General features: G+C 37.6%; 2 protein-coding genes across 2 annotated transcripts in view; one reads left to right on the top strand and one right to left on the bottom strand.

Annotated features, from left to right (window-relative positions):
* The window catches only part of Hira (histone cell cycle regulator-like protein), a 30,790-nt gene extending 27,187 nt beyond the window's left edge, over positions 1–3,603 (bottom strand). Inside the window, exons 1-5 of the mRNA XM_028305150.1 lie at positions 3,415–3,603; positions 3,152–3,325; positions 2,735–2,896; positions 2,217–2,374; positions 847–955 (exon numbers count right to left, since the gene is read on the bottom strand). Coding sequence (XP_028160951.1) covers positions 847–955; positions 2,217–2,374; positions 2,735–2,896; positions 3,152–3,325; positions 3,415–3,451 — 640 coding nt within the window. The 5' untranslated portion in view covers positions 3,452–3,603. The remainder of the gene's footprint in view (positions 1–846; positions 956–2,216; positions 2,375–2,734; positions 2,897–3,151; positions 3,326–3,414) is intronic.
* Positions 3,604–4,498: 895 nt separating this feature from the next.
* On the top strand, positions 4,499–25,555 carry LOC114353233 (solute carrier family 2, facilitated glucose transporter member 9-like; the record flags this gene model as incomplete). Its single annotated transcript, XM_028305147.1, has 4 exons — positions 4,499–4,756; positions 15,766–15,909; positions 17,285–17,445; positions 25,431–25,555. Coding segments are annotated over exons 1-4 (508 nt in total), but the record flags the coding sequence as incomplete, so codon positions are not given.
* Between the last annotated feature and the right edge of the window lie 143 nt (positions 25,556–25,698).

Genomic DNA, 25,698 nt, shown 5'->3' with positions numbered 1-25,698 from the left:
TTGTAAGTAGGAACTCATAAATAAATAATTAATTGTGAATAAGGTGATTTTATTTCATACTTAATTTATTAATTTGTAAAAATAGGGAACAATGTTATAAATTAATTAAAAGCCTAATAATTATTACGTATTCTTGACGGTCCTAAGCCCGTAAAGTAGAAACTGAGAGTAGAAAGGAAAATCTAAAATCAACTGAAGAGTATTTTAAAATAATTATTATGACTGGATAAAAAGGCTGGTACCCAGAGCCATAAAACATCACAGATTAATAAGAACTAGACCACGCCCACTAGGTTTATTCCACTTGCACCTGTAGAAAGTGCGAGACAAAATTGGTTTATTCCAATTTGTACTGCAAAACCAAATTTACTAAAAACTCAGTGTACTTTCTTTATGTGAGTCTCATGTTTATCTTAAATAACAGGTATTGGTCCCTACTTTTATCTCTGTAAATATGGCAAGAATGCAAAGTAACACGGTGTATATACTTGGCAGGATATAAAACTCCGTCACCGCGATGCAGGTTTGTATGAGCGGCGGAGTGTGCCATAGTTAATAATAATTAATAATAATTAATAATAATAAATAAATAAATTCTTTAGTGTAGTAGTTACAGCGTCATCTGTTGGTACACAGTTTGTAGTGGCGTATCGTCGATGTCGCCACAGTGGTAATTTAGGCTTAGAGTAAGTCAAAGGATTTTTACTTTTTACTGCTTCTGTATTTTTAATTCAGGTGTCTTTTACAATGATACTGATTTGTTAGCTCAAGATTTTTCTCAACAAAATAAGGTCTAGAAGGAGATTTTATCATAGAGATTATATTTTAATTAAAACCATTAATTACCTCCACATTCCTCAAAAGGTTCAGTGATTACAGTTTCTGGTGCCCAGTCAGCAGTCTTCCATACCCTGAGTGACTTGTCATCTGATTGAGATGCTAGGTACTTGCCAACCTGTAAAGAAAAATGTTGATTAAAAAAAAGCAATTAGCGGAATACATGTTACAGTGTTATTTTTAATTTAATATTATGTCAAACACATAATTGACATAGTTCATCCTTAGTGAGCTGCCACACTGGCACTGCGTATGCGCAATGTTTCCCCCTAGAGTTTTCGCGTCGCTGCTCCGCTTTGCGTGTAATCCGCCAGTGTGGCAAGGCCCTTATCCTCTATAGCAGGGGTGGCCGATCGCGACTATTAGTCCAGTCGATCGTGGCAAGGCAAAAATACTACATGATTGTGTACTAAACTATGCTGTTTCATTTATGATTTCAAGAAGTATATAAGTGTTAGACCACCCAGGGTTTCGTTAGTAAACAGTAGATCTTAGTCTAATCAAATTGGCCACTAGAGATGGGTTATACTAGGTAAATTTGATACTAGGTGCACCTATTCCTAGTATTTATTAATACTCGATCCAAATACCTATTCCACCTAGTACGTAGTAATTTAGCATACGTAATATGAGTTTAAAATACAATTTGAAATTGAATAATAATTCCTCCCTTCATACTTCAACAGGCTTAGAACTGGCAACTTAAAAGTTGGCGTATTTATAAGATATGAATTTCATAAAAATATTTAGGTACATATTTTTTTCTTTTTTACATGAATTTACATGAATATGGTTTGACTACGTTTGTGTGCGTTTGCTTCGTCGCGCTCAAATCTGTTTGGTCAGACAGAGACGGAGTAAATCTCTACGTTCGCATATAAGCTTAGCGAGAAATACTCGGTGCGCGTAATACACGACTACGGATTACGCAATAATAACCTCTATTACTTTGGTAGGGTCGGAAATCGTGTAATTTATAAAATACTAGGTGGATCAAGTATTTAAAAAATTGGAATAGGTGCCGCCTAGTACTGTAAAATACCTAGTGTGTGGATCTGTTCTAGTAAATACGTCTCATCTCTATTGGCCACCCCTGCTCTATAGCTTATTTAGATACTTGTACCTTCGTTCGTTTCAGCCAAATGACGTCCACTGCTGGACAAAGGCCTCCCCCAAGGTTTTCCACAATGAACGGTCCTGCGCTGCCCGCATCCAGGCTCTTCCCGCGACCTTTACCAGATCGTCGGTCCACCTAGTAGGAGGCCTGCCCACGCTACGTTTTCCAGCCCGTGGTCGCCACTCGAGAACTTTCCTGCCCCNATTTAGATACTTGTACCTTGAATTGTAATAAAAACTAGCGAACTAATATTGACACTTACAGGGTCCCACGCAACGCCTTTCACCAGACCTGTGTGTCCGTTGAGAACACAGACCATCTCCGGAAACTTCTCAGCATTCCATATTATGATGGTGTTGTCCACACTGCAGCTGGCCAGCCACTTGTCCAGCGGAGACCAGGCCAAGTCCAGGACGTCACCTGAAAAATTGTGATCAGACATGAATTGAAATGCTCCTATAAATCATTAATAAAACTTACAAATACAATAAGGAAGTGTTTGTTTAAAGTGATATTTTCAGTAAGGTAGCAGATGACATCATAAAGGTAGCAGGAAGGCGCTGGACGCAGGCCGCTACCAACCGGGCAACATGGAAAGCATTGGGGGAGGCCTATTTTCAGCAGTGTCAGTCAGGCCTATGGCTGAGATGATGATGATGATTATCAGAAAGAGAATTAATGTCATAATAACGACAATGTCAAATGTCAAAATAACAATTAATTCCTATTCCTCGATTAGATCACAGTATGGTGAATGGGTTCACATAAATATATACGAACCAGCATGTCCCCTTAGCGTTGACAAGCATCTCCAAGTCTCAGCCTTGTGCTTGCCCTGCGCTCCGGCAGCCACACTCAGCCCCCACACCATGACCAGGCGGTCATCTCCACCGGACGCCAGGTACCGCCCAGCGTTGCTCCATCGCACACAATTTACACAGGCTGAAATGGAGAGAACGATCAATTTATCATATTGTACACCCAAAAACGGTGATTTAAAAAAAAAATAACATAAATAACGACGACGAAAGGTAAGAGGTTTTTTATGCAAGAAAGTATGTGCTAAGTTAGCAAAATTTGATTAGTAAAAGACTTGTATATTTTTTATAACAACTAGCAACCTATTTTGAAATATTTGGTTAAAAGTAATTTAAAATTTACATTTCCAAGCTGAATAAAATTAATTTATTGGGGTACCTAAGTGATTGTCCATTTGGCAAAGCATTTTCGGGATGTTCGGATCCACCTCCACTGACTCGAATAAAACCGAGTTAAGGTTCCACACGACGACCCGGCCGGAGTCCCCGCCTTGCCCGCCGGTCGCGAAACGCTTCCCAGCGGGGTGGATGTCCACCGAAAATATTGGTTTGTCTGAAAAATACAACTTTGTTTACCACTTCTTATAGGCTACCAATAATTGGTTCAAAATGTCCATTAATCCGACGTTCGTACACTCTTACCGTCATGATTGACCCAACTAGGTTTCAGGAGCTTCATTTATAACTATTTAAAATGAAAAATTTGCGAAAATAAGGCATAAAATTGATAAAAACAGACGATTTATTTATTTCCCTAAAATGACAATGAAATGACAGCTGGCGTGCATACCGCCCGGCATTTTTTTATTCGTCCAGAAATCAAAGCAAAATGGAGCTTGTTCTCTAATTTTTTTTCCCAAAGCTGAACAACCATGAACAACAGAAACGAACAGAAAAGAACAATGCATCTCTTTCAAAATAGCCGTCTTTTTAGCGCAGTCGCTAGCAAAGCCAAGCCACGTAGTCGCAACCGCAAGCAGAAGCTAGAATAGAAGCTTGGCTAGAAATTACTTTTCTCTATGGGCTAGAAATAAGAAATAACAGAGCCAGTCAGCCAGGGCACCAGCGTTGCCAGTTTTTTTTTCTCCAATTCGGGACTTTGGTACTTTTTGAGTGAAAATAGCGGGACTCTTCCGTCAGAAGCGGGACATAGTAAAAAAACGTATATAATCAAAGGTTTTCAAATATTTATCTTTTTATTTGACTTAAAATTACGTTTGTACGTGACAATATATAGCAAAAGTAGCCATAGAAAATGTATTTTAACAAAAAAATAATATTTTAAATCAGATTTACTCTATCGTTAAATTCGTCTTTAGAATAAAAAAGAATTAAATTAAAAATGTTTCATTCTTTAGAATAATATGGCGTTTAAAACAATAGTCTGGTGAAGTGAGTGTCTCTCTCCGAAAAGCGGGACCGAGCCTGTCCCGCGCGGGACATTTAAATTTGATTTAAAAATCGGGACGTCCCGCCAAAATCGGGACGTCTGGCAACGCTGGCCAGCACATAATTCATACGAAGTAGCAGAGGCCACAGCATTAGCTTCAGGAGCAGATGGCAGAGCTCTGCTGCAGATAGTGGTGGGCGAGTCCTTCGCCTCATTCGTAGCGCTTGCTTGTAAAATACCTATACTTTTTAGCCGTGGAATTTATGTATTTTTCCTTTGCGCTCTAAAAAAAAGCTATTTGTCAAGCTGACATTGACATAACTGACTGACAGGAGTGACAGGTGTTATCATCACGTCTTCTGTCATTCGCAGCGTGTTCTCTCTCAATCGAACTTTATTTTAGGATACGCTCCAAAAACATAATTTTGTATAAAAAGGCATGAGAGGTGCCGGAACTCTTATCCCAGCTCGTTTTCTGACCCTCATCGGGCACCTTTGTGTACTCGTAACGCTACTATGGGAGAGCCAGGAGAGCGGCAGACATTGTTTGCCAAGCCAGCACCACACGGAATTTATCCAGATTTATCACAACCGGTGAGTGGAATGACCCAGATTTAGAATCAAACCATACCTTACGTATCTATTCTTTTTATTTGATGTAGTCAGAGTTAAGGTTCTTGTAGTTTTTTGTCATAAATTTCGAATACACGATGTGCGTCATTGCGTGAGGGTCCCGCAGCCCGTTACGCGTGAATGCGTAAACAGAATATAAAGCATATCACAAGTATTTGTTATATTCTTTGCATGGTTGTACTTGTTGACTAATGGCATGACTGAATGTTGTTTTTTACAAGGTCGTTCTCGTGTATTACGATTTACGATAGATATGTATTAGTAATACACGATAGTATTATAGTATGGAAACAAAGAAACATCAATAAACATAAATATGTACTTACACTTACAAAGTTTTCCTTAAAACTTTTTAGTCATAGGTAATTTTACAAATTTTATCTTTGCAAGTGGTACCTATATGATTTAGTGTAAATCAATATTGTAGTAACTGCATTTTGTGTCCATGTATTATTAAATTAAGGTAATACTTATGAGCACTTTTGCCATTCAAGCACTTTTGCTATCTTGGTGAATCTTAGAATCAAGGGCAAAATATTGTTTAATATTTCATCTCACTAGGATGAATTCTATATTTTATTCTACAATTATTTCCTATGATAAAAGAATCCAATTAGAGATAAATGTCTCCAAAAATGTTAACTGTTACTATTTTGAGGAGTTTATAAAATTTATTTGCCAGTGAAGTAATGGTTTTAAGATTGTTACTAGTTTCAACACTTGCTAATGGTATATTGATTGTTGTAATTAGTGTATTATGTAATACTTTTAATAATGTTATTATTCTAATTACAATTTACATTGTTTCTTATAGCCAACATGATATTATAATCTTAAAATTATACTTACTTCCAGGTATAAGTCAGTCATGAAATAAATATTTGGTTTAATTAATATGTTGTATTGTAAGGTCTGATATTCTTGTGTCTAATATTTTTTACTGTATTCTATTCAAGTATCAAGTTCTTACAAAGTTCACAAAATAAAATAAATCAGGAGGACAATGCCAGGTGTTGTGTGTAGTATGTTTGATCGATCGATGGATGATCCAACTCATACTGGTTTTAACTGGTTTATATGAGCGAGTGGACTCTCTCTGTTGGGATTACTGTGCGATTGTGTGCTTTCTGTCTTTGTCGAGGCTAGGGCTGTCACATTTTTTTCCATTTTAGTACTAAGTACTATCTATCATTATTTTTTAAACTTGTAAATTAATGGATTATCAGATATATAAAGTAGAGATGAAACGGATATCCGGTAACTATCCGGTAGGCCGGATATCCGGCCTAAATTTACTATCCGGCCGGATACCGGATAGTAACTCACTATCCGGCCGGATACCGGATATTAAAAAACTACGACATTTTCCTATTAATAAAATGAAATATATTAATCTTTGACGTAAATATCAATAAAATGGCTTATAATAATGAATGACGGCTTTTATTTAAAGTCCAAAAAGTTTTAAAAAAGCCATATTATTCAGGCCTCAAAAAAATATTATTTTTTTCTGGGCTAATCACTCTAATGACGAATACATAAATAGTAAACATTCGTTAATGTCGAAATATTGCCAAATAAAAAGGCGATCTTTTTTTGAGATTTCTGGTGACAATAATATGATGCATGCAGTTCAGTCAGATTACGCACCAAGTAAACTAATTTAATTTTCGCTATTCAATCACACACTCAGTATAGCAACCGAAATCACCTGAATTGATCTGCCCCCTAGACAAGTGGCAAAATCTGACATTTTATTCGGACGGATTCGATTTTCGAAAAGTGTGACTTGTCTAGTCTACTAATAGACCCACTGATCGCGTTCGAAGCACCTGTGCGGCGCTAAGCTAGTCACGATATGCAACGAGACAATGGGCCAACTATCCGGCCGCCGGATATCCGGCTATCCGGCCTAGCAGCTGGCCGGATATCCGGTATCCGGTATCCGGCCAAACAACTATCCGTTTCATCTCTAATATAAAGAGCTTTGTTAAACAAAAAACTGAAATTAAAATTGTCTAAATAAAAAACGGGAGGTTCGAGTTTGGTTTCAGTATTGTTTTTAAAGTTGACTGTACTTAGATAAAAATAAAAGTTAAGCCAACCTATCCAAATCTGTCATATAATTATTGACTTCATGTAAAGGTGCCATTGACTCTACTTTGCTCTAGAACAAATTTTAATGTTGACTAACACCCGATTCCCATATTCAATCCTTGTCCAAATCCGGATTACAACTGTCAAATTGAATTCAGTTTTAGATTATATTTCCAAATTTTTCGATACATTTACACTTTAATATTTATTTATTTATTTATATTAGGGAAACAAACAATTTTGATATACAGACAAATAATCACACAAAAAAATAGGACAGAAATCAGCAAAGTTTCCACAGTTAAAATTAATACAGAGTGCAGACTAAAAATTAATTAAATAGTAATAAATTATACATTAATTTCTAAATGTCAAATAAATACAATGTCAATTTTATAAAATGTCAAACAGTTAACACTGCAGTACACGCGCCCCGTTTTTTACACGAATACACGCGCGGCCTACTCTGGTAAGCCAATTTAAAATCACTGTAAATCAGTTTGTAAGCAATTTATGTATAGAATTACTATGTAAATGATAAAAGTGTTTATTATAGTTACTTTATAATCAAAGTTTATTTATATAACTATTTGGGATCAAACATTATAAACATATTAAAAAGTTGTGAATTTTTTGGACCAAAATTGCACTCTGAGACCAATATTAACAAAAAGCAATTGACTGAAAAAATATGATTTGTTTTTTATCTGTCATAGTATTCAAGACTTTCTACTGCCTGGTACACGGGGTAAATCCATTTGTTGCAAGTCTTTCATAATTTTTTTGTCGAGTGATTTCGGGATTTTGAGTAGACCCGCAGTTTTGACGGCCAATTTTAGAAAAGTGCGTAGACGCTAGTGACCCAACCTTTAATGGCTTACTGACAAATTTAGTAAACGAGGCTTTCCTGGAATGCCAGCTCTCTGGCGCAAGTTTTCAAAAAGTTATAGCGTAAAGTGTTACCCTGGTCTACTATAGTAGTCCGCGCGTGTACTCTAGTGTTAAATTTAATAAAAATTATAAAATGTCAAAAAGTTAAATATTAATAAAATTATATAAATTAAAAACACAATAATTATGTAGGTCAAAATTAAAATCAAGTTATATATTCAAACATTCTCTCAATTGTTTTTTATAAGATGGTAAGGAAGAATTAAAATATTGTTTAAATAGTCTTATAAACAATATAAAAATGTAAAAACATCAAAAACCGCAGTTATTTTGGCCAAAAACATATTAAAATTTGACAGTTGACAATCCAAATCCGTATAATTTGGATTAGGATTGAATATAAAAATCCAGCATAAAACGTTTCTGTAGGAGTTCCTATAGTATTTTGTTGATAATCCAAAATCAACCTATTGTTATCTAAGTAATGCCTCTGTCAATTTTACCATATCACTGAGTCAACACTTATTAATGAAATGTACTACTGTGACTTATAATATTTAACTAAACAAAGAAACATCTTAATCTCTTGTTACTACTGTATATTGTATTCAAAGTTTGCTCTTGCATTGATGTTGACTGTGTAATATACCTCCTTAAAGCATTACTGTTATCTGTAGTTAATTTTATATTTTACAAAACCTATTATCCTCATATCAACATTTGCCTGTATTTTTCCAGTATTCAATAATAATACATTACAGTACAGATTAATTTAGCTCTTTTTAGTCAAAGTAATACATCCATCATCATTACACAATTATTCCAATTCTATCTTTTTTGCGAAAGAAAAGAAGCTCGCGATCGGAATTCTTGCACGAAACATAGAATTGTCCTTTAATACAAAAAGTTAGACTCTAGTTGAACTTTAGTTTTGTAGTAAGGCCTATTATGTTAGCTGTTTTTTTTCTCTATAGTCATCACTATAGAAGACCAGAAGGTCAACACTTTCTCACACGCCCGAATTCTCTACATCATATTAACTGCTCAAATCCTGAACCTTAAAAAAATCAGCATAATGTTATGGTGTCACACACCGCACGTTACTCGCTGCACGTGCACGCTCTTGCCTCACTTCCACAATCTACACGTCTTTTTTCCACCCCTAGCAGTTCCGACCTGCCTCAACAGCCGACTGAAACTGGTTACAATTACCACAAGCGGTTAAAAGTTTACAAAACACGAGGTGTTAAGATCGAGTTGCGCCGGCGCAGACCGTAGTGTGCCTGCCACTCGCGGTGCGGTCAGGCTTCACTGACTTCTGATTTAAAAGTGTGCTAGTTAATTTTTATTTTAAAGGTACTGTTAATTTCAAGTTCAGTTTTGTGTGGAAACCCTAACTGCTTGAGAGTTGAAGAGTTCGGCAACTCGACTACCAAGTTAGCTGCAGTCAAATTTATGGGTTCATCAGCTTCTAGCGAAGTAAGTTTCGTGTGAAATAGACAATCGAGCGTCTGAAAGGTACTAAGGCGGAGTCTTGGTAGAAGTCCTGCTTAATCGGAAAAAGGAAAGCAGAGCGCTTACTCTAAACTTTACGTTACAGTTGTCGAACGATTCGGTAAAAAACGTGTGACAATAAACTTAACGGAATGGTTCTGAAAGACGAGCCAGGGCTGCAGGAGTGGCAAGATATTAAAATGTGTCCTGGATTGAAATAAAACATTCGCCTACAATTGCTTTTTCTGTGGTTCTTCCACCGTTCAGTTGGGTAGAGCCCCACGTAACTCCTACACTAGCTGTCCCCATGTGTATGCAGTTTAATGTGTTTTCCTAGCTGGTGCAGAAGTAGGATCATGGAATTAGAGATTCAAAACTATATTATGCACTGTAGAGTGCATAACATAGTTTTCTGCATCAGAGATCTGTAATATCTTTTAGATAGAGCAGTTTTTGGTTTAACGAAGTTGCGGAAAATCAAGTCACTTCAGTGTCTACTTGCTACTTAAAACTAAAAGTAAATTCAAGTGTTTTTATTAAGGTTATATAAGTTGCACAGTGTATACTGATTACCGCTGAAAGCAGAGTTCAAGGTGATCGCGCGTCGGTATAATACTAATTTACCTCTATACGAGGTTAGTCGTGCCCGGGCTGCGCACGAGTCGCCATCGTTGTCTATTGAAAATGGTCCACGAGCGCGATGAGAGGAAGGTGTGTTTTGTGTGATGTTCATTTGTTTTGGGAATAATGAGAAGTGTGAATTTGTATGTGTTTTTTGCAAAGTTCCTGCAAAGGTTTTAGTGCGATTTCATTCAGGAAAGTAAATTGAAATTAATATTTTTCGGAATATCATTAATTTCAGTCAGAGATAGGGTAACAGGATTTTGGTCTATCACAGTAAGTGTTTATCAAGTTTGCCGATGAGGTACACTTTCTTTCATAAGAAACTTGAAAGTTTTCAGAGAGACTGAAAGATTTCGATAGACAGGTTTTTCTTGGAGAATCAACGCGTGCGGTCACCATGTTTCAAACCATTTGGATAGAGTCTAGCAATGACTAAATTTTTTTATTCAATAAACATTCGTTTCCTATTAAGTTTTTTGCGACAAAACGTGCATTAAGTCCTCTTAGAGGCGATCTACAAATTTCGCTTCATCAAAAGTATCAAAACGCATCAAAATTGGTTCAGCGATTTAGGCGTAAAAATAACTGTAAACTAAACAGATTCTGTTACAAATTCTTGTATGCTTACATATTTTCAAAGTTTTAGAGGTCACACAACCTAACGATACCCTTCGACTTAATTTTATAGGACCTTATCAATTACATTCGGACAAGACGGAAGTAACTTCGAAATTGGGCAATAACATTCATTACAATGATAATTTATGTGCTCGTGTTGTATTCGATTTACTATTTGGTTTACTAACCCTTTGTGTGTGGGAACTGCTTTATTATAATTCCTAGTTACTTAGGCTGAGTTGCACCACCTAACTTTGACCGTAACTATGACGATAACCTGTGTTTTTTTGTATGGATTTTGACAGATTTTTGACGTTTGTCAAAGTTAAAGTAAGATGGTGCAACCCAGCCTTAGCAGGCACACAGTCAGCGTCAAATAGGTAGTTCGTGACACCCAAAGTGGCCAAAAAGTTGACAAGTTGAACTTTATTCTGACTGTAACAAAGACATGTTGCTAACTTTGTGGCAACTTTGGGTGTTACTATGTGAAGATACAACAAAATTAAAGGGTTTTGCGTTTTTTTTTTTTCGACAAAAATTTACAAGAATTTGACCTCTATTTGATTTCAATTAATTAATTTTAAGTTACCAATCCAGTCACTAACTTAAAAAATACGACTTAAAAATACTTCACAATAGTACTATACATAACATATATTTACCTTGTATGGTATTTAACTGTGCTTTATCCATGTACATATTTGATTTTATTACTTTTGATGTTATTGCTTTATCCATGTACATATTTGATATACGCAAATACATAGACATTGATATTTGTTTACTAACACGTCTGGTTTGAAGTTCGTTCATCCATTGTAAACATAAGTCATAAATATCATGTACTTTCTTACACGTGTCCAAGAGTACATTATTGTATTTACTAAATTATGTACTGCTATATCGTGTTGACGTAGGGCTAGTTCAAAAACTTATTGCTGTTATATAAAGGAGGAAAAGCACCAAGAAAAGTTTGAGAGAGTTAGGTTTATGTAGATACATAGTACCTATGTGTCTTAACTTTTTTACATTTCCTTCCCACATTCACATTCTTCTATTGGACTTATGGTCCTATGTCCCCTAGATGGGGCAGAGGGCGTCCACAACAGTCCTCCATCGCGTTCGGTCTTGAGCTGATTGATTCTTCTATTGGGCTTAGTTAGAATACAAGTTAGATAATTCTTCAAGAGGTTGTAAGAAGAGTGTAAGAGATCAGAGTCCTATTTCTGAATTAAGGCATATTTACAATGATACTGTCAGGTGCATGTACGGGCTTTTTCGCGGTCTCACAAGCCCTGGGTGCACCACATTAGACCGCTATATGACTATACCTTTTAAACATTGAAATGTTCATTCCACGTTGACATTATGTAATTTATTGTTTGTCATACTTTCATGGGTTCTACCTGTGAGAATACTTTCTTTACATTGTTAATGCTTGTGGTGTATTGCTATTTATAAATGAAAATAGGTACCTATAGGCAAAATTGATTGGAAAAGAGAATTCACACGACTTTCTACATAAAGTGCTTTCAATTACTGGGTGTGGTCGTGCGATTGATTGTTGCGGGTTTTTCATTAGCTGTAGTGAAAGGAAACTGCCTTCGATTTGCTATTATATATGCTGTAGGTACTATATGTATGTTTATGTACTTTACAATTATTTGGAAAAGAAAAGACAACGTACGTACTTCTTTAAACTCGTAGGTATATTGTCACAAGGACCTTGAAATGACACATAGGCCCGGTTTCCACTAAACTAAAGGAACGAAAATATGGAGATGTATTTTTTTAAACTAGTCAGATTTCCGAACCGATGCTGATCCGAGTGAAAATAACGAAAACAGATGCAAAAGATTTCTCGTCTCCTCTTTTTTAGCTTTGATGGAATCCGGGCCTTAATTTCAAACACTCCAAAATGAGATGGAACTCTATATGTGTGTTTTGGTTGGTTAATCTAACTAAATATTAATGTGAAAGTTGTAGCTTCTCTGACAGAGCTCCTGATAGCCTATCAGGGACTTTATCAGCAAGAGTGTGCATGTTGCAGGTTGGTCGCGGGCTTTGCAGCGTCCGTTGTGTTCATAGTCATCGAGCTAACGACCTTCATACTCGGACTAACCATGTTCTCTCCCTCCGTCTCTCTCATCTGTATCCTTTTCTTAACACTACCTGCCTTCTAGACAAAATGACATTCGCGAACGAATCGAATTCGCAATCGGTTTACAAAGCGAAGTTTGAAAAAAGTTTCTTTTTCAAATCAAATGTTCTTTGTTGCTTCGCGCTGGTGCAAAAGTTATTGCATTAATAATTTTATTTAAATAATAGACCTGTATCTAATAATAATATGAATCCTGTTAATAAGAGCAAAAACTATCTCGAATGTCACTTTGTTTAGCAGAGCTGTAGATCCTAAATCCGTGAGGGTTAAGGTTCTATTTCACTGTATAGAATTAATTTCGCTTTTACTTGTTTTTATTCTCATGTAATAGGCCTTTATAATTAATCAACTTTAACTTCTAAATTATAATTATCATAATGTAACAACATCTGAAATAGTTATAAACCTAGGGTGGAAGACGCTGGCAGCTGTGACACAGTGTATACTAGTACAGCTGTCAACGCTAACCTCTTTGTAATAATAATGTTGTTCAAGCTCCATTATGTACTTAGATTATCGGCCGTTTGGTGTAGTGGTTCGAAACGGACTACTATTCCGGAGGTAGCGGGTTCGATTCCCGCACAGTACAAACATTTGTGTGCATGAACATATTTGTTTGTATTGGACTGGGTTTTTTCTAAGTATAATAAGTATGTATTTACAAAAAAAAAAAACTATTTAAGTATGTTTATATCCGTTGTCTAGTACCCATAGTACAAGCTTTGCTTAGTTTGGGACTAGAAGCGCAGTGTAAATGTCCAAGGATATTTATTATTATTATTTATTATTAAGAGATTATTGTAAACAGGAGTATATAATAAAATTATTATTATTCTTATTCTAAAAAAATTTTATAATTTTTTGCCAACACATGTTTTGACTGTCTCAAAAAAGCGCTATCTGCCAGTTAAAATCGCGTGCATGCTTTCGGAACATTGGGTAAAGTGGGTACCTACTTTCTGAGAAAATTTCTTGTGAACCCCTGGGCCCCGACAAAAACATGAAAGTATAGTGTTATTTTTGTCAAACTTTTAAGACTGTATAGTTCTAGAAGCTAAATTACGAAGTCTAAACAAAGGATGATCGTAGGCTTGATTTCCTCCTGGGCTGACGTCGGCAGCGCGTACGAATAGTCGAATATACACTTAGTGCTATGAAGCACCGCATTGCAACGCTGTCGTCAGATGATTACATAGAACTAGTGTATGTTCGCCGACGTCAGACACCGCCTGTGTCATTCAGAGTGCATTTCTATGCATGAATTACTTACTTTGGTTTCTAGTAAAAAAAATCTCAAGATATTTTTATCTATCCATCGATATACAATTAAATATTAAAAAATAAAATAAAAGGTATTTAATTCAGGCAAAGCCCATAAAAGTGTTAGTAACAAAGGTCTTAGAAACTATGTTAGTAAATCATACAATAATTACAATTAAAAACGTCAATTAAATCAGTACAAACGCGATACCGAATAATAAAGAAAGAAATTAAAAAGTAACGCTTTTGCGCCCCATAATGTTGTTGATTTGAATTAACATTCCAAACTCTTATCAAACAATGCACATACACATAAGTACACAGTAAATAACACTATATGACGCATAGCATCAATGAAGCCCGTTCAATGTCCGTAAATGAACTCAAATTGGTCCATTCACGTGACTCTATATTTGGAAGGGCCATCAACCGCTGATGCATTCCTCTTTCAAAGACGATCAATATGACACACTATGAATTAATTAATATGACACCATACATTCATTGGTAGGCTCAATTGCCAGTCAAACATCTTGAAATGTAGTCGCAGGTAAGCTATTGTCAAAGAATGTAGCAAACACAAAGACAAATTAACTGTATTTGGACTCCACTATTCCAAAAGACCCTAGCTGACACTGTTTATTTTTCCGCCTTGCTGACCTGGTGCTGCAGATACTTCTGTTTTTTACAAATTACTAATAATACCGTTAACCCCTCGTTTAAGTTGTGTTACGAGTGGGTTCACCACAATAGTCGAGCGGCGGCGGGGTTCGAACCTGCGTTCCTCGGATCACGAGTCGGCCAGTCCGACCCCCCCACCGTTCTGCTTTCTTTTTAGCTTAGCTTGTACCTAGTTCCTGGCCAGAAGACTGTATGTAAATGCTGCTCTTTACCTTTAGACAAATCTACTTACTACCCACACCCCTAATAACAAAGATTTCCTTGACGCCCCACGCCAGCCATCGCCGCACACGGCTCAGCCGCCATTCTCCTCTCATACTTCGTTCTGGACGGCTGGCTTTGCGACTGGTACTGGCCGATCTTCTCCCTCTGTTCTGTGCTGCCGGCCATAGTGGATATGACCACGGCACTGATGACCATGTGCTCTAACAAGTGGTGATCAGAAGAAGCGTTCTAGGTTAAGTTAGGATAAGGATGTTTTGCAGCAAGTTTTTTGGGATATTTGTAAGTGTGTGTTGTTTTTTGGAATGCTTTTGATTAGCCTAAGTACTAAACTCTTTAAAAAGCAGCCTACAGTACCTAATCCTAATTTCTATTATCGTGCTATATTTGTTTTAATTGGGTATGCTTGTTTTAGTGCATGCTATTTTTATGATCTTTCAGTACACCATGGTGGCACCATCGATCGCGCCACAAACATATTACAGGTATATGGAGGGACATACGTTGCCGGCAATAAATGTAATTTATTTGGTAGCTGAAGACACCAATGAGGGCTATCGTTTTAGCGCTCACCAGTTGGCGCCACTGTAGAGTAAGGTCCTGTCACTTGCTAGTAGCGAAGACAGTGGCGCCAGCTGGTGAGCGCGAAAGTGGTAGGAGGACTATCGCATTTGCACTCATCAAGATGGCGCCACTGTAGAGTAAGGTCCTGTCAATCGCCAGGGGTGCCAACTGTTAGGTAAAAAAACGATAGCCCTCATTATGTGGCGTCACTTCTTGGCGCCATCATGGTGTCCTAATGAGATGGGGCCCTTAAAATGTGTTTAAATTAATCTTCAATCATTACATTTACAACCGTATTCCCACTGAACAGATATGACATTCAAAATAAGATCTTAAGTTTCCCACTGATTGTTTCCAGGTAACCGAGCATCAGCATTTGACGGAGTCCCACGAATACAAGCCAGGATGGTCGTTCTACCTGGTGCTGGCTGGAGTAGCCACCACGCTGGGGTCCTCGCTGCCTGTAGGGTTCAACATTGGAGTCGTTAATACACCAGCTGATGTGAGTATGGACCACCAGGCATGCGTCGCTGCCAGTTCGTTCGTTTCAGCCAAATGACGTCCACTGCTGGACAAAGGCCTTCCCCAAGGTTTTCCACAATGAACGGTCCTGCGCTACCCGCTGACCTTTACCAGATCGTCGGCCCACCTACATAGTAGGAGGCCTGCGCACGCTACGTCTTCCAGCCCGTAGTCGCCACTCGAGAACATTTCTGCCCCAACATCCATCATCTCTACGAGCTATGTGCCCCGCCCACTGCCACTTGATTTTAGCAATTCTGCGAACTATGTCGGTCACTTTGGTTCTCCTGTTTTATTTTTTATATTCGTTTTAGTCCTTTTCAAGGCACTTATAAACGTACAGCTATACTCGTACTATACAGTCAGTAGGACCTTTTTAGCATTGCCATATTATATGTATAAGTTTCTTGCTACCTTGCTGTTATAACAACTGCATGCACGAGAGTAGTGTTTAGTGACTGGAGTATACGCGTGCACAGACAGAACAAATAACTAAAGTGCCTAATCACTTTTTTAAATTTAAACAGGCTTTATTTTATTTATCTCGGTTGTTTTTAGGTAGTCTTTTTATGGATTCTACCGAGAGTTATAAAAGTATCTCGTGGAATTATTCAACACAATTTTTCTTTGCATAATTAGTCAACCACTAAATGACTAATTGAAAAGTAGGCTACGCACTAACAATAAAATGCTGTGTTTAATCAATTTCTTATTGTTAAATTGTTATTGTTCATTTATTACGAACGTGGCTAATTATAGACCAATCAAAGGTTCAAATGCGTTGCGAAAAGATCAGTCATCAATTAATATTGATGATTTGAAATTGATATCTAATAACATTTTTAGTTACTGACTAGCTTACCCACGCGTGTAGTTTCAGTATGTCGCAACAAAGACATTCTCTATAAAGGCAAATTAACCATTCTCCTATAAAATTGACAATAATGGTCTCAAACGCGACATTTACTATGTAGAAAACATAACCCTTTTTCAACGCAGTCTGGTAAAAATGTTTACTATGAATAAATGTCGCGTTTGAGACCAGTTATCCTTAATTTTATTCGGACAACTAGCGGCCGCCCGCGACTTCGTACGCGTGGATCCCGTTTGACTCCCTTAGGAGTGGAGTTTCGTAAAACCTTTCTTAGCGGATGCCTACGTCATAACATCTACCTGCATGCCAAATTTCAGCCCGATCCGTCCAGTGGTTTGGGCTGTGCGTTGATAGATAAATATGTCAGTCAGTCAGTCAACCCTATGAATTAAGATAGATGTAGTTCCACAGTGAATTTTTTCAACCACAACTTCTGACAGTCATAACTCTAGCATTCAAAACCCTATTGCTCTGGTTACAGCTGCTAAAATCGTTCTGCAACGAGAGCATAACCGCCCACTATGGTGTAACCCTGGACGAGGGCTGGCTTAACGTGCTGTGGGCGGCTGTCGTCTCCATCTTCATCGTGGGCGGATGCACAGGCTCTATACTGGGCGCTGTGCTCGCTGACCGCTTTGGAAGGTAACTTTGTAACCCGTTTTTTCATTATTAAAAGCGTTTAATACTTTTTCAGCTATTTGTCTCCCGCTTTTCAACAGAACGAAGTTGATGTTATATTTAGAATCTATAAAATCTCTCTATATTCTTCTAATTAACTTCTTTGCGGGTTCCAAGAAAGTAAGTTATCCCTGGAAATACATGGAATGCCTGGAATGGAGGCCGCGTACCGGAAGGCGCAGCGTGGGACGTCCACCTACAAGGTGGACCGACGACATCGTAAAGGTAGCAGGGAAGCGCTGGACGCAGGCCGCTACCAATCGATCAACGTGGAAAGCATTAGGGGAGGCCTATGTTCAGCAGTGGACGTCCTATGGCTGACATGATGATGATGATGATGAAGCTATCCCTCGGGATTACTCAACCGTTACTGGTTGTGTCTCATTGGAGGCCAAACTGTCAACAACTGTTACAGCTTGTAATACGATTCTATTGTAGTTTTATTATTCTTTATCAAATACATACATACAATAATCGTGTGATTTATCTTCGTATCACTAGTTAATTTATGTTATGTATATGGCAGTCTGTAATTTGCATAACGATTACGAAAGTCTATATTAAACAAACTTGCAAACTTTTCCTATTAATTGGCGGAAACAGTTAACAAAACCATTCAAATGTATTTTTTGTATGAAACGTTACCCATTTGTGGCATTGGTGATTCTAATCGATTAAAATTCGTAACACCTTCGAACAATTCGCTCCATAGAGATTGCTGTTTGTTTCATGTGTGTGTGTTTACCCATATATGTGGTAAATACCTAAAATCTTACATGTAACAAATGTTTGTTAGTTGACGCAAGTCGCTTAGGAAAAAATAAAATTTAATTTACATTTGTTTCCTCCCAGCTGTTTCCTGTCTCGTTTGAACATACCCCTCGGCCACTCTATTTCACTTCAGAAATTAGACCATGGCCCTCCGTTTGCTCTATAAAACATTTAGTAAACATGTGAATATTAACTGGTTCCCACCTTGATCGTTAAATGCTCATGACCCCCAATATGTTGAAGACGGCACNAAACGAACAAAATATTGCGCTATTTTTTTTATTGCGCTGATTCTGCTGCACACTGATGTCTGGATCCTTTAATGGATGGTATTGTTTGTTTACACATACAATGTCATTATTTTGTTGCAATTTCTTACAAAACTTGCGCGCAAACATCAAATCTAGAAAATGATCAAACTTCTGATGCTCGTAACTCATTTCAGACTGAGTTTAGAGGTATACATGTCATAGTAAGTTTGGTTTATTACACTATTTTGTAATCAAAAACCAAGGTTTGGTTGATGGCCGCGCGAAAAAAAAAAGACGCCAATTTCCGGCATTGTCTTTTATTATTACATCGCATTATCATCGTCAGAATTATCAATTTTAATTATTGACTTACTCTTACTAATTAGAAATCAGAAAGTTTGTATGGATGTCTTGATGTTTGTTGCTCTTTCAATTAAATCAGTTAAATCATTTTAATCTTCTGAGTTTTATTTTTATTTTCCACTCTCCCATATACGGATTGTATATGGACATTCTATCCTATTTTAGTTCCATTAATATTACTACTGTTAGGTGTTAATTAATATAAATCGATATCGATATTCATGTGAAAAATAACGACATACATCACTAGCATGCACACATATTTATATTTACACACACAAATGACATCTCATTTTTGGTTTCGTTTGACAGCTCGTGATTGTTGCTCTATTCCGAAGGAATATTAACTTTATGGTTCATCCATTGTAAACATAACTCATAAATATCATGTACTTTCTTACACGTGTCCAAGAGTACATTATTGTATTTACTAAATTATGTACTGCTATACCGTGTTGACGTAGGGCTAGCTCAAATACTTATTGCTGTTCTATAAATAAGGAAAAGCACCCATCTAATTTTCATTGAAGTTTTAGGAAAGTTTGAGAGAGTTAGGTTTACGTAGATCCATAGTACGAGTATATGTCTAAATTTTGGATTATTGGACTTAGTTAGAATACAAGTAAGATAATTCTTTAAGAGGTTGTAAGAAGAGTGTAAGAGATCAGAGTCCTATTTCTGAATTAAGGCATATTTACAATGATACTGTCGGTGTACGGTGCATGTACGGGCTTTTTCGCGGTCTCACAAGCCCTGGGCGCACCACATTAGACCGCTATATGACTGTAAACATTGAAATGTTCATTCCACGTTGACATTATGTAATTTATTGTTTGTCATACTTTCATGGGTTCTGCCTGTGAGAATACTTTCTTTACATTGTATTGTATTGCTATTTATAAAATAGGTATAGGTAAAATTGATTGGAAAAAAGAATTCACATGACTTTCTACATAAAATACTTTTACAATTACTGGGTGTGGTCGTGCGATTGATTGTTGCGGGTTTTTCATTAGCTAGTGAAAGGAAACCGCCTTTGCTTCGCTATACGAGAGATTTACTGTACTATAACTATGTATGTTTATGTACTTTACAATTAGTTGGAAAAGGAAAGATAATGTACTTAAGTAGATATTTCTTTAAACTCGAATATTGTCACAAGGGTCCTGAAATGGCACGGCCCGGTTTCCACTAAGCGTAGATGAGAGGAGACGTGTTTTGAAAACTAATTACATTTCCGTACCGAAGCTGAGCTGAATGAAAATAACGAAATCAGATCCAAAAGATTTCTCGTCTCCTCTTCTTTAGCTTTGATGGAAACCGGGCCTTAATTTCAAACACTGAAAAATAGATATCTGTGGTTGGTCTAAATATTGATGTGAAAGTTGTAGCTTCTCTGACAGAGCTCCTGATAGCCTATCAGGGACTTTATCAGCAAGAATGTGCATGTTGCAGGTTGGTTGCGGGCTTTGCGGCGTCCGTTGTGTTCATAGTCATCGAGCTAACGACCTTCATACTTGGACTAACCATGTTCTCTCCCTCCGTCTCTCTCATCTGTATCCTTTTCTTAACGCTACCTGCCTTCTAGACAAAGTGACATTCGTGAACGAATCGAATGCGCTTCTTTCGAAAGTTTATTTCTTAAATCAAATGTTCTTCGTTGCATCGCGCAGGTACAAAAGTTCTTACATACCTACTAACATGAACCCTGCTGGTGAGAGCAAAATCTGTCACAAATGTCACTTTGGTTAGCGGAGTTGTAGACCCTAAATCCGTGAGGGTTAAGGTTCTATTTCACTGTATAGAATTAATTTTATAATTTTTTGCCAACACATGTTTTGACTGTCTCAAAAAAGCGCTATCTGCTACTTAAAATCACGTGCATGCTTTCGGCCCCGACAAAAACATGAAAGTATAAGTGTTATTTTAGTCAAACTTTTAAGACTGTATAGTTCTAGAAGCTAAAGTACGAAGTCTAAACAAAGGATGATCGTAGGCTTGATTTCCTCCTGGGCTGACGTCGGCAGCGCGTACGAATAGTCGAATATACACTTAGTTCTATGAAGCACCGCACTGCAACGCTGTCGTCAGATGATTACATAGAACTAGTGTATGTTTGCCGACGTCGGTCACCGACGTCAGCAAGCCTGTGTCATTCAGAGTGCATTTCTATGCATGAATTACTTACTTAGTTTTGTTTCATGTAAAAAATCTTAAGATGATTTTTATCTATCTATCGATATACAATTAAATAATTTTAAAGCGATACCGAAGATAAAGAAAGAAATTAAAAAGTACGCTTTTGCGCTCATAATGTTGTTGATTTGAATTAACATTCCAAACTCTTATCAAACAATGCACATACACATAAGTACACAGTAAATAACACTATATGACGCATAGCATCAATGAAGCCCGTTCAATGTCCGTAAATGAACTCAAATTGGTCCATTCACGTGACTCTATATTTGGAAAGGCCATCAACCGCTGATGCATTCCTCTTTCAAAGACGATCAATATGACACACTATGAATATTTAATTAATATGACACCATACATTCATTGGTAGGCTCAATTGCCAGTCAAACATCTGATTAGGTAGAAATGTAGTCGCAGAAAAAGCTATTGTCAAAGAATGTAGCAAAAAAAAAAACAAAATGCTTAACTGTATTCGGACTCCACTATTCCAATAGACCGTTTAAAAAAGCTGACACCTTATCTTTTTCCGCCTAGCTGACCTTGTGCTGCAGATACTACTTGTTTTTTTTTACAAATCACTAATAATACCTTAACCCCTCGTTTAAGTTGTGTTACGAGTGGGTTCACCACAATAGTCGAGCGGCGGCGGGGTTCGAACCTGCGTTCCTCGGATCACGAGTCGGCCAGTCCGACCCCCCCACCGTTCTGCTTTCTTTTTAGCTTAGCTTGTACCTAGTTCCTGGCCAGAAGACTGTATGTAAATGCTGCTCTTTACCTTTAGACAAATCTACTTACTACCCACACTCCTAACAACAAAGATTTCCTTGACGCCCCACGACAGCCATCGCCGCACACGGCTCAGCCGCCATTCTCCTCTCTTACTTCGTTCTGGACGGCTGGCTTTGCGACTGGTACTGGCCGATCTTCTCCCTCTGTTCTGTGCTGCCGGCCATAGTGGATATGACCACGGCACTGATGACCATGTGCTCTAACAAGTGGTGATCAGAAGAAGCGCTCTAGGTTAAGTTAGGATAAGGATGATTTGCAGCAAGTTTTTTGGGATATTTGTAAGTGTGTGTTGTTTTTTGGAATGCTTTTGATTAGGCTTTTAAGTTTTAAACTCTTTAAAAACCAGCCTATAGTACCTACTCCTATCATCCATATGTGAAATTAACGAGCTATTAGCGTGCTATATTTGTTTTGATTAAGTATGCTTGTTTTGGTGCATGACATTTTTAAGATGTTTTCTCAGGGCCCTATTTTATAAGGACACCATAGTGGCACCATCGGTCGCGCCATCAACATATTGTACAGGTCTTATAACAAGACCTGGTTATCCATATAACATGGAGGGTACCTCAATATTTATTATATTAGCTTGGTTGCGCAACCAATTAATTACGGGTAACCAAAATGTATGTAGCTATTATTAATTTGGTAGCTGAAGACACCACTGTGGCGTCACCTCTTGGCGCCATAATGGTGTCCTAATGAGATAGGGCCCTTAAAATGTGTTTAAATTAATCTTTAATCATTACATTTACAACCGTATTCCCATTGAACAGATATGACATTCAAAGTACGATCTTGAGTTTCCCACTGATTGTTTCCAGGTAACCGAGCATCAGCATTTGACGGAGTCCCACGAATACAAGCCAGGATGGTCGTTCTACCTGGTGCTGGCTGGAGTAGCCACCACGCTGGGGTCCTCGCTGCCTGTAGGGTTCAACATTGGAGTCGTTAACACCCCTGCTGATGTGAGTATGGAACCACCAGGCATGCGTCACTGCCAGTTCGTTCGTTTCAGCCAAATGACGTCCACTGCTGGACAAAGGCCTTCCCCAAGGTTTTCCACAATGAACGGTCCTGCGCTACCCGCTGACCTTTACCAGATCGTCGGCCCACCTAGTAGGAGGCCTGCGCACGCTACGTCTTCCAGCCCGTAGTCGCCACTCGAGAACATTTCTGCCCCAACATCCATCATCTCTACGACCTATGTGCCCCGCCTACTGCTAAAATCATTAGCAATTCTGCGAGCTATGTCGTACACTTTGGTTCTCCTGTTTTATTTTTTATATTCGTTTTAGTCCTTTTCAAGGCACTTATAAACGTACAGCTATACTCGTACTATACAGTCAGTAGGACCTTTTTAGCATTGCCATATTATATGTATAATTTTCTTGCAACCTTGCTGTTATAACAACTGCATGCACGAGAGTAGTGTTTAGTGACTGGAGTATACGCGTGCACAGACAGAACAAATAACTAAAGTGCCTAATCACTTTTTAAATTTAAACAGGCTTTATTTTGTTTATCTCGGTTTTTTTAGGTAGTCTTTTTATAGACTAGACGAGACGAGAGTTATAAAAGTATCTCGTGGAATTATTCAACACATTGTTTCTCTGCATCATTAGTCAACCACTAAATGACTAATTGAAAAGTAGGCTACGCACTAACAATAAAATGCTACATGCCTTCTTATTGTTATTGTTAATTTATTACGAAGCGTGGCTAATTATAAACCAATCAAAGGTTCAAATGCGTTGCGAAAAGACCAGTCATCAATTAAATTAATTGATGACTGAATATTTTATTAAACAATGAATAGGTACACAGAATATTGATGATTTGAAATTGATATCTAATAACATTACTGACTAGCTTACCCACGCGTGTAGTTTCAGTATGTCGCAACAAAGACATTCTCTAATAAGGGCAAATTAACCATTCTTATTCACTCATAAAATTGTCAATAGCTAAAACGCGACATTTACTTTGTAGAAAACATAACTCTTCTTCTGGAGCAGTCGGGTAAAAATGTTTACTATGAATAAATGTCACGGTTGAGTCCAGTTATTCTCAATTTTAATCGGACAATATAGTTTAGCAGTGAATTTTTTTAACCACAGCTTCTGACAGTCACAACTCTAAGATTTTAAACTTTCGCGTTCCATTTCAACTAAAATACGGCTACTAAAATTTCAAATAAACCACGGCTGCAGCATAGCAGCCGAAACGTCAAGCCGTGAGTACATAATGTACTTAAACCTTTACCTGGTAGTGGCAGAATTGTTGCCAAAATATTTTTCATTGGTTTTGTACCTTATGTTTTCTCGATAAGGTTCAAAACCAATGAAAAATATTTTTCTCTATACCAGTTAAAGGGTTAACTCATTAATAAACGTCGCGTTAAGACCCTTGTCTTTCTATTTTAGTCACAATTCTAGCATTCACAACCCTATTCCTTTGGCCACAGCTGCTAAAATCGTTCTGCAACGAGAGCATATCCGCCCACTACGGCATAGAACTCGACGATGGCTGGCTTAACGTGCTGTGGGCGGCAGTCGTCTCCATCTTCATCGTGGGCGGATGCACTGGTTCTATACTGGGCGCTGTGCTCGCTGACCGCTTTGGAAGGTACTTTTGTAAGCAGTTTTTGTTAGATAACTTGCCAAAAACACCCCCTATATTCTTCAGATTAGGTGGTATGTTAATCTGATTAATATCTTCTGTAACTTACTAAAACTCCCTATTTATTCTGATTCTATCTAAATAATACAGGGTGTTTGGCGGAAGGTTAGACGAACTTCGTGGGTGTATAGGTAAGGTCATTTTAAGAATACAAGTTCGCCTATTTGACCCTAAGTGAGCTACTTTTTTTTAATTGATATGACATTATTATTCCACCCACTAAGTTTGTCTAACCTTCCGCCGAACACCCAGTATACTTCTGATTAATTTTTTTGCGGATTTCAAGATAGTCAGCTATCCCCCGGGACTACACAACCTTCAAATGTATTTTTTTGTATGAAACGTTACCTATTTGTGGCGTTGCTGATTCTAATCGATTAAAATTCGTAACACCTTCGAACAATTCGCTCCATAGAGATTGCTGTTTAGTTTCGTTTCATGTGTGTGTGTTTTCTCATATGTGTGATGAATAACTAAAACCTTACATGTTACAAATGTTCTAAGTTGACGCAAGTCGCTGAGAAAAAAATAAAATTTAATTTACATTTGTTTCGTCCCAGCTGTTTTGTAATTTCCAGTCTCGTTTGAACATACCCCTCGGCCACTCTATTTTTCTTCAGAAATTAGCCCATGGCCCCCCGTCTGCTCTATAAAACATTAACATGTGAATATTAACTGGTTCCCACCTTGATCGTTAAATGCCCATGGCCCCCAGTATGTTGAAGACGGGATTTTTGTTGTATTCTTTGTTGTCGCCATAATTGATTGATACTTACTGTCCATGGTGCATCTTTTCTTAAAGATTACTTAATCTTTGTTTTGTCTCCTATCATCCGCTTTGCACTGGAGGGAAGTCTAACCTTTTGAATGTATTGTTTATTGTATTGTTTGCAGGAAGAAGGCGACGATAGCTATAAGTGGGCTATGGGTGGCAGGGGCCCTGATGTTCGGCTTCTGCCGCGCCGCCAACTCCGTCGAGATGCTGATACTGGGCCGGCTGCTCGTCGGCTTATCTGGAGGTACGAGCTGTAGTATACTCATTTATCTAAGCGTTTAAAGTTTTTGAAAGAAAGAAAACAGGGTTAAATGTCTGATATGATGTTTTGGGTCAATCAACCTTACGGGCCTTAGACGTTCAAGACTTCTCTTGGACGTATAAGTA

The sequence above is a fragment of the Ostrinia furnacalis genome, unplaced genomic scaffold (genome assembly GCF_004193835.3).
Source record: "Ostrinia furnacalis isolate ACB-3 unplaced genomic scaffold, ASM419383v2 OfSCF1638, whole genome shotgun sequence".
Lineage (NCBI taxonomy): Eukaryota > Metazoa > Arthropoda > Insecta > Lepidoptera > Crambidae > Ostrinia > Ostrinia furnacalis.
Note: the sequence above shows the minus strand (reverse complement) of the source record. Positions and strands in the feature narration are given on the sequence as shown.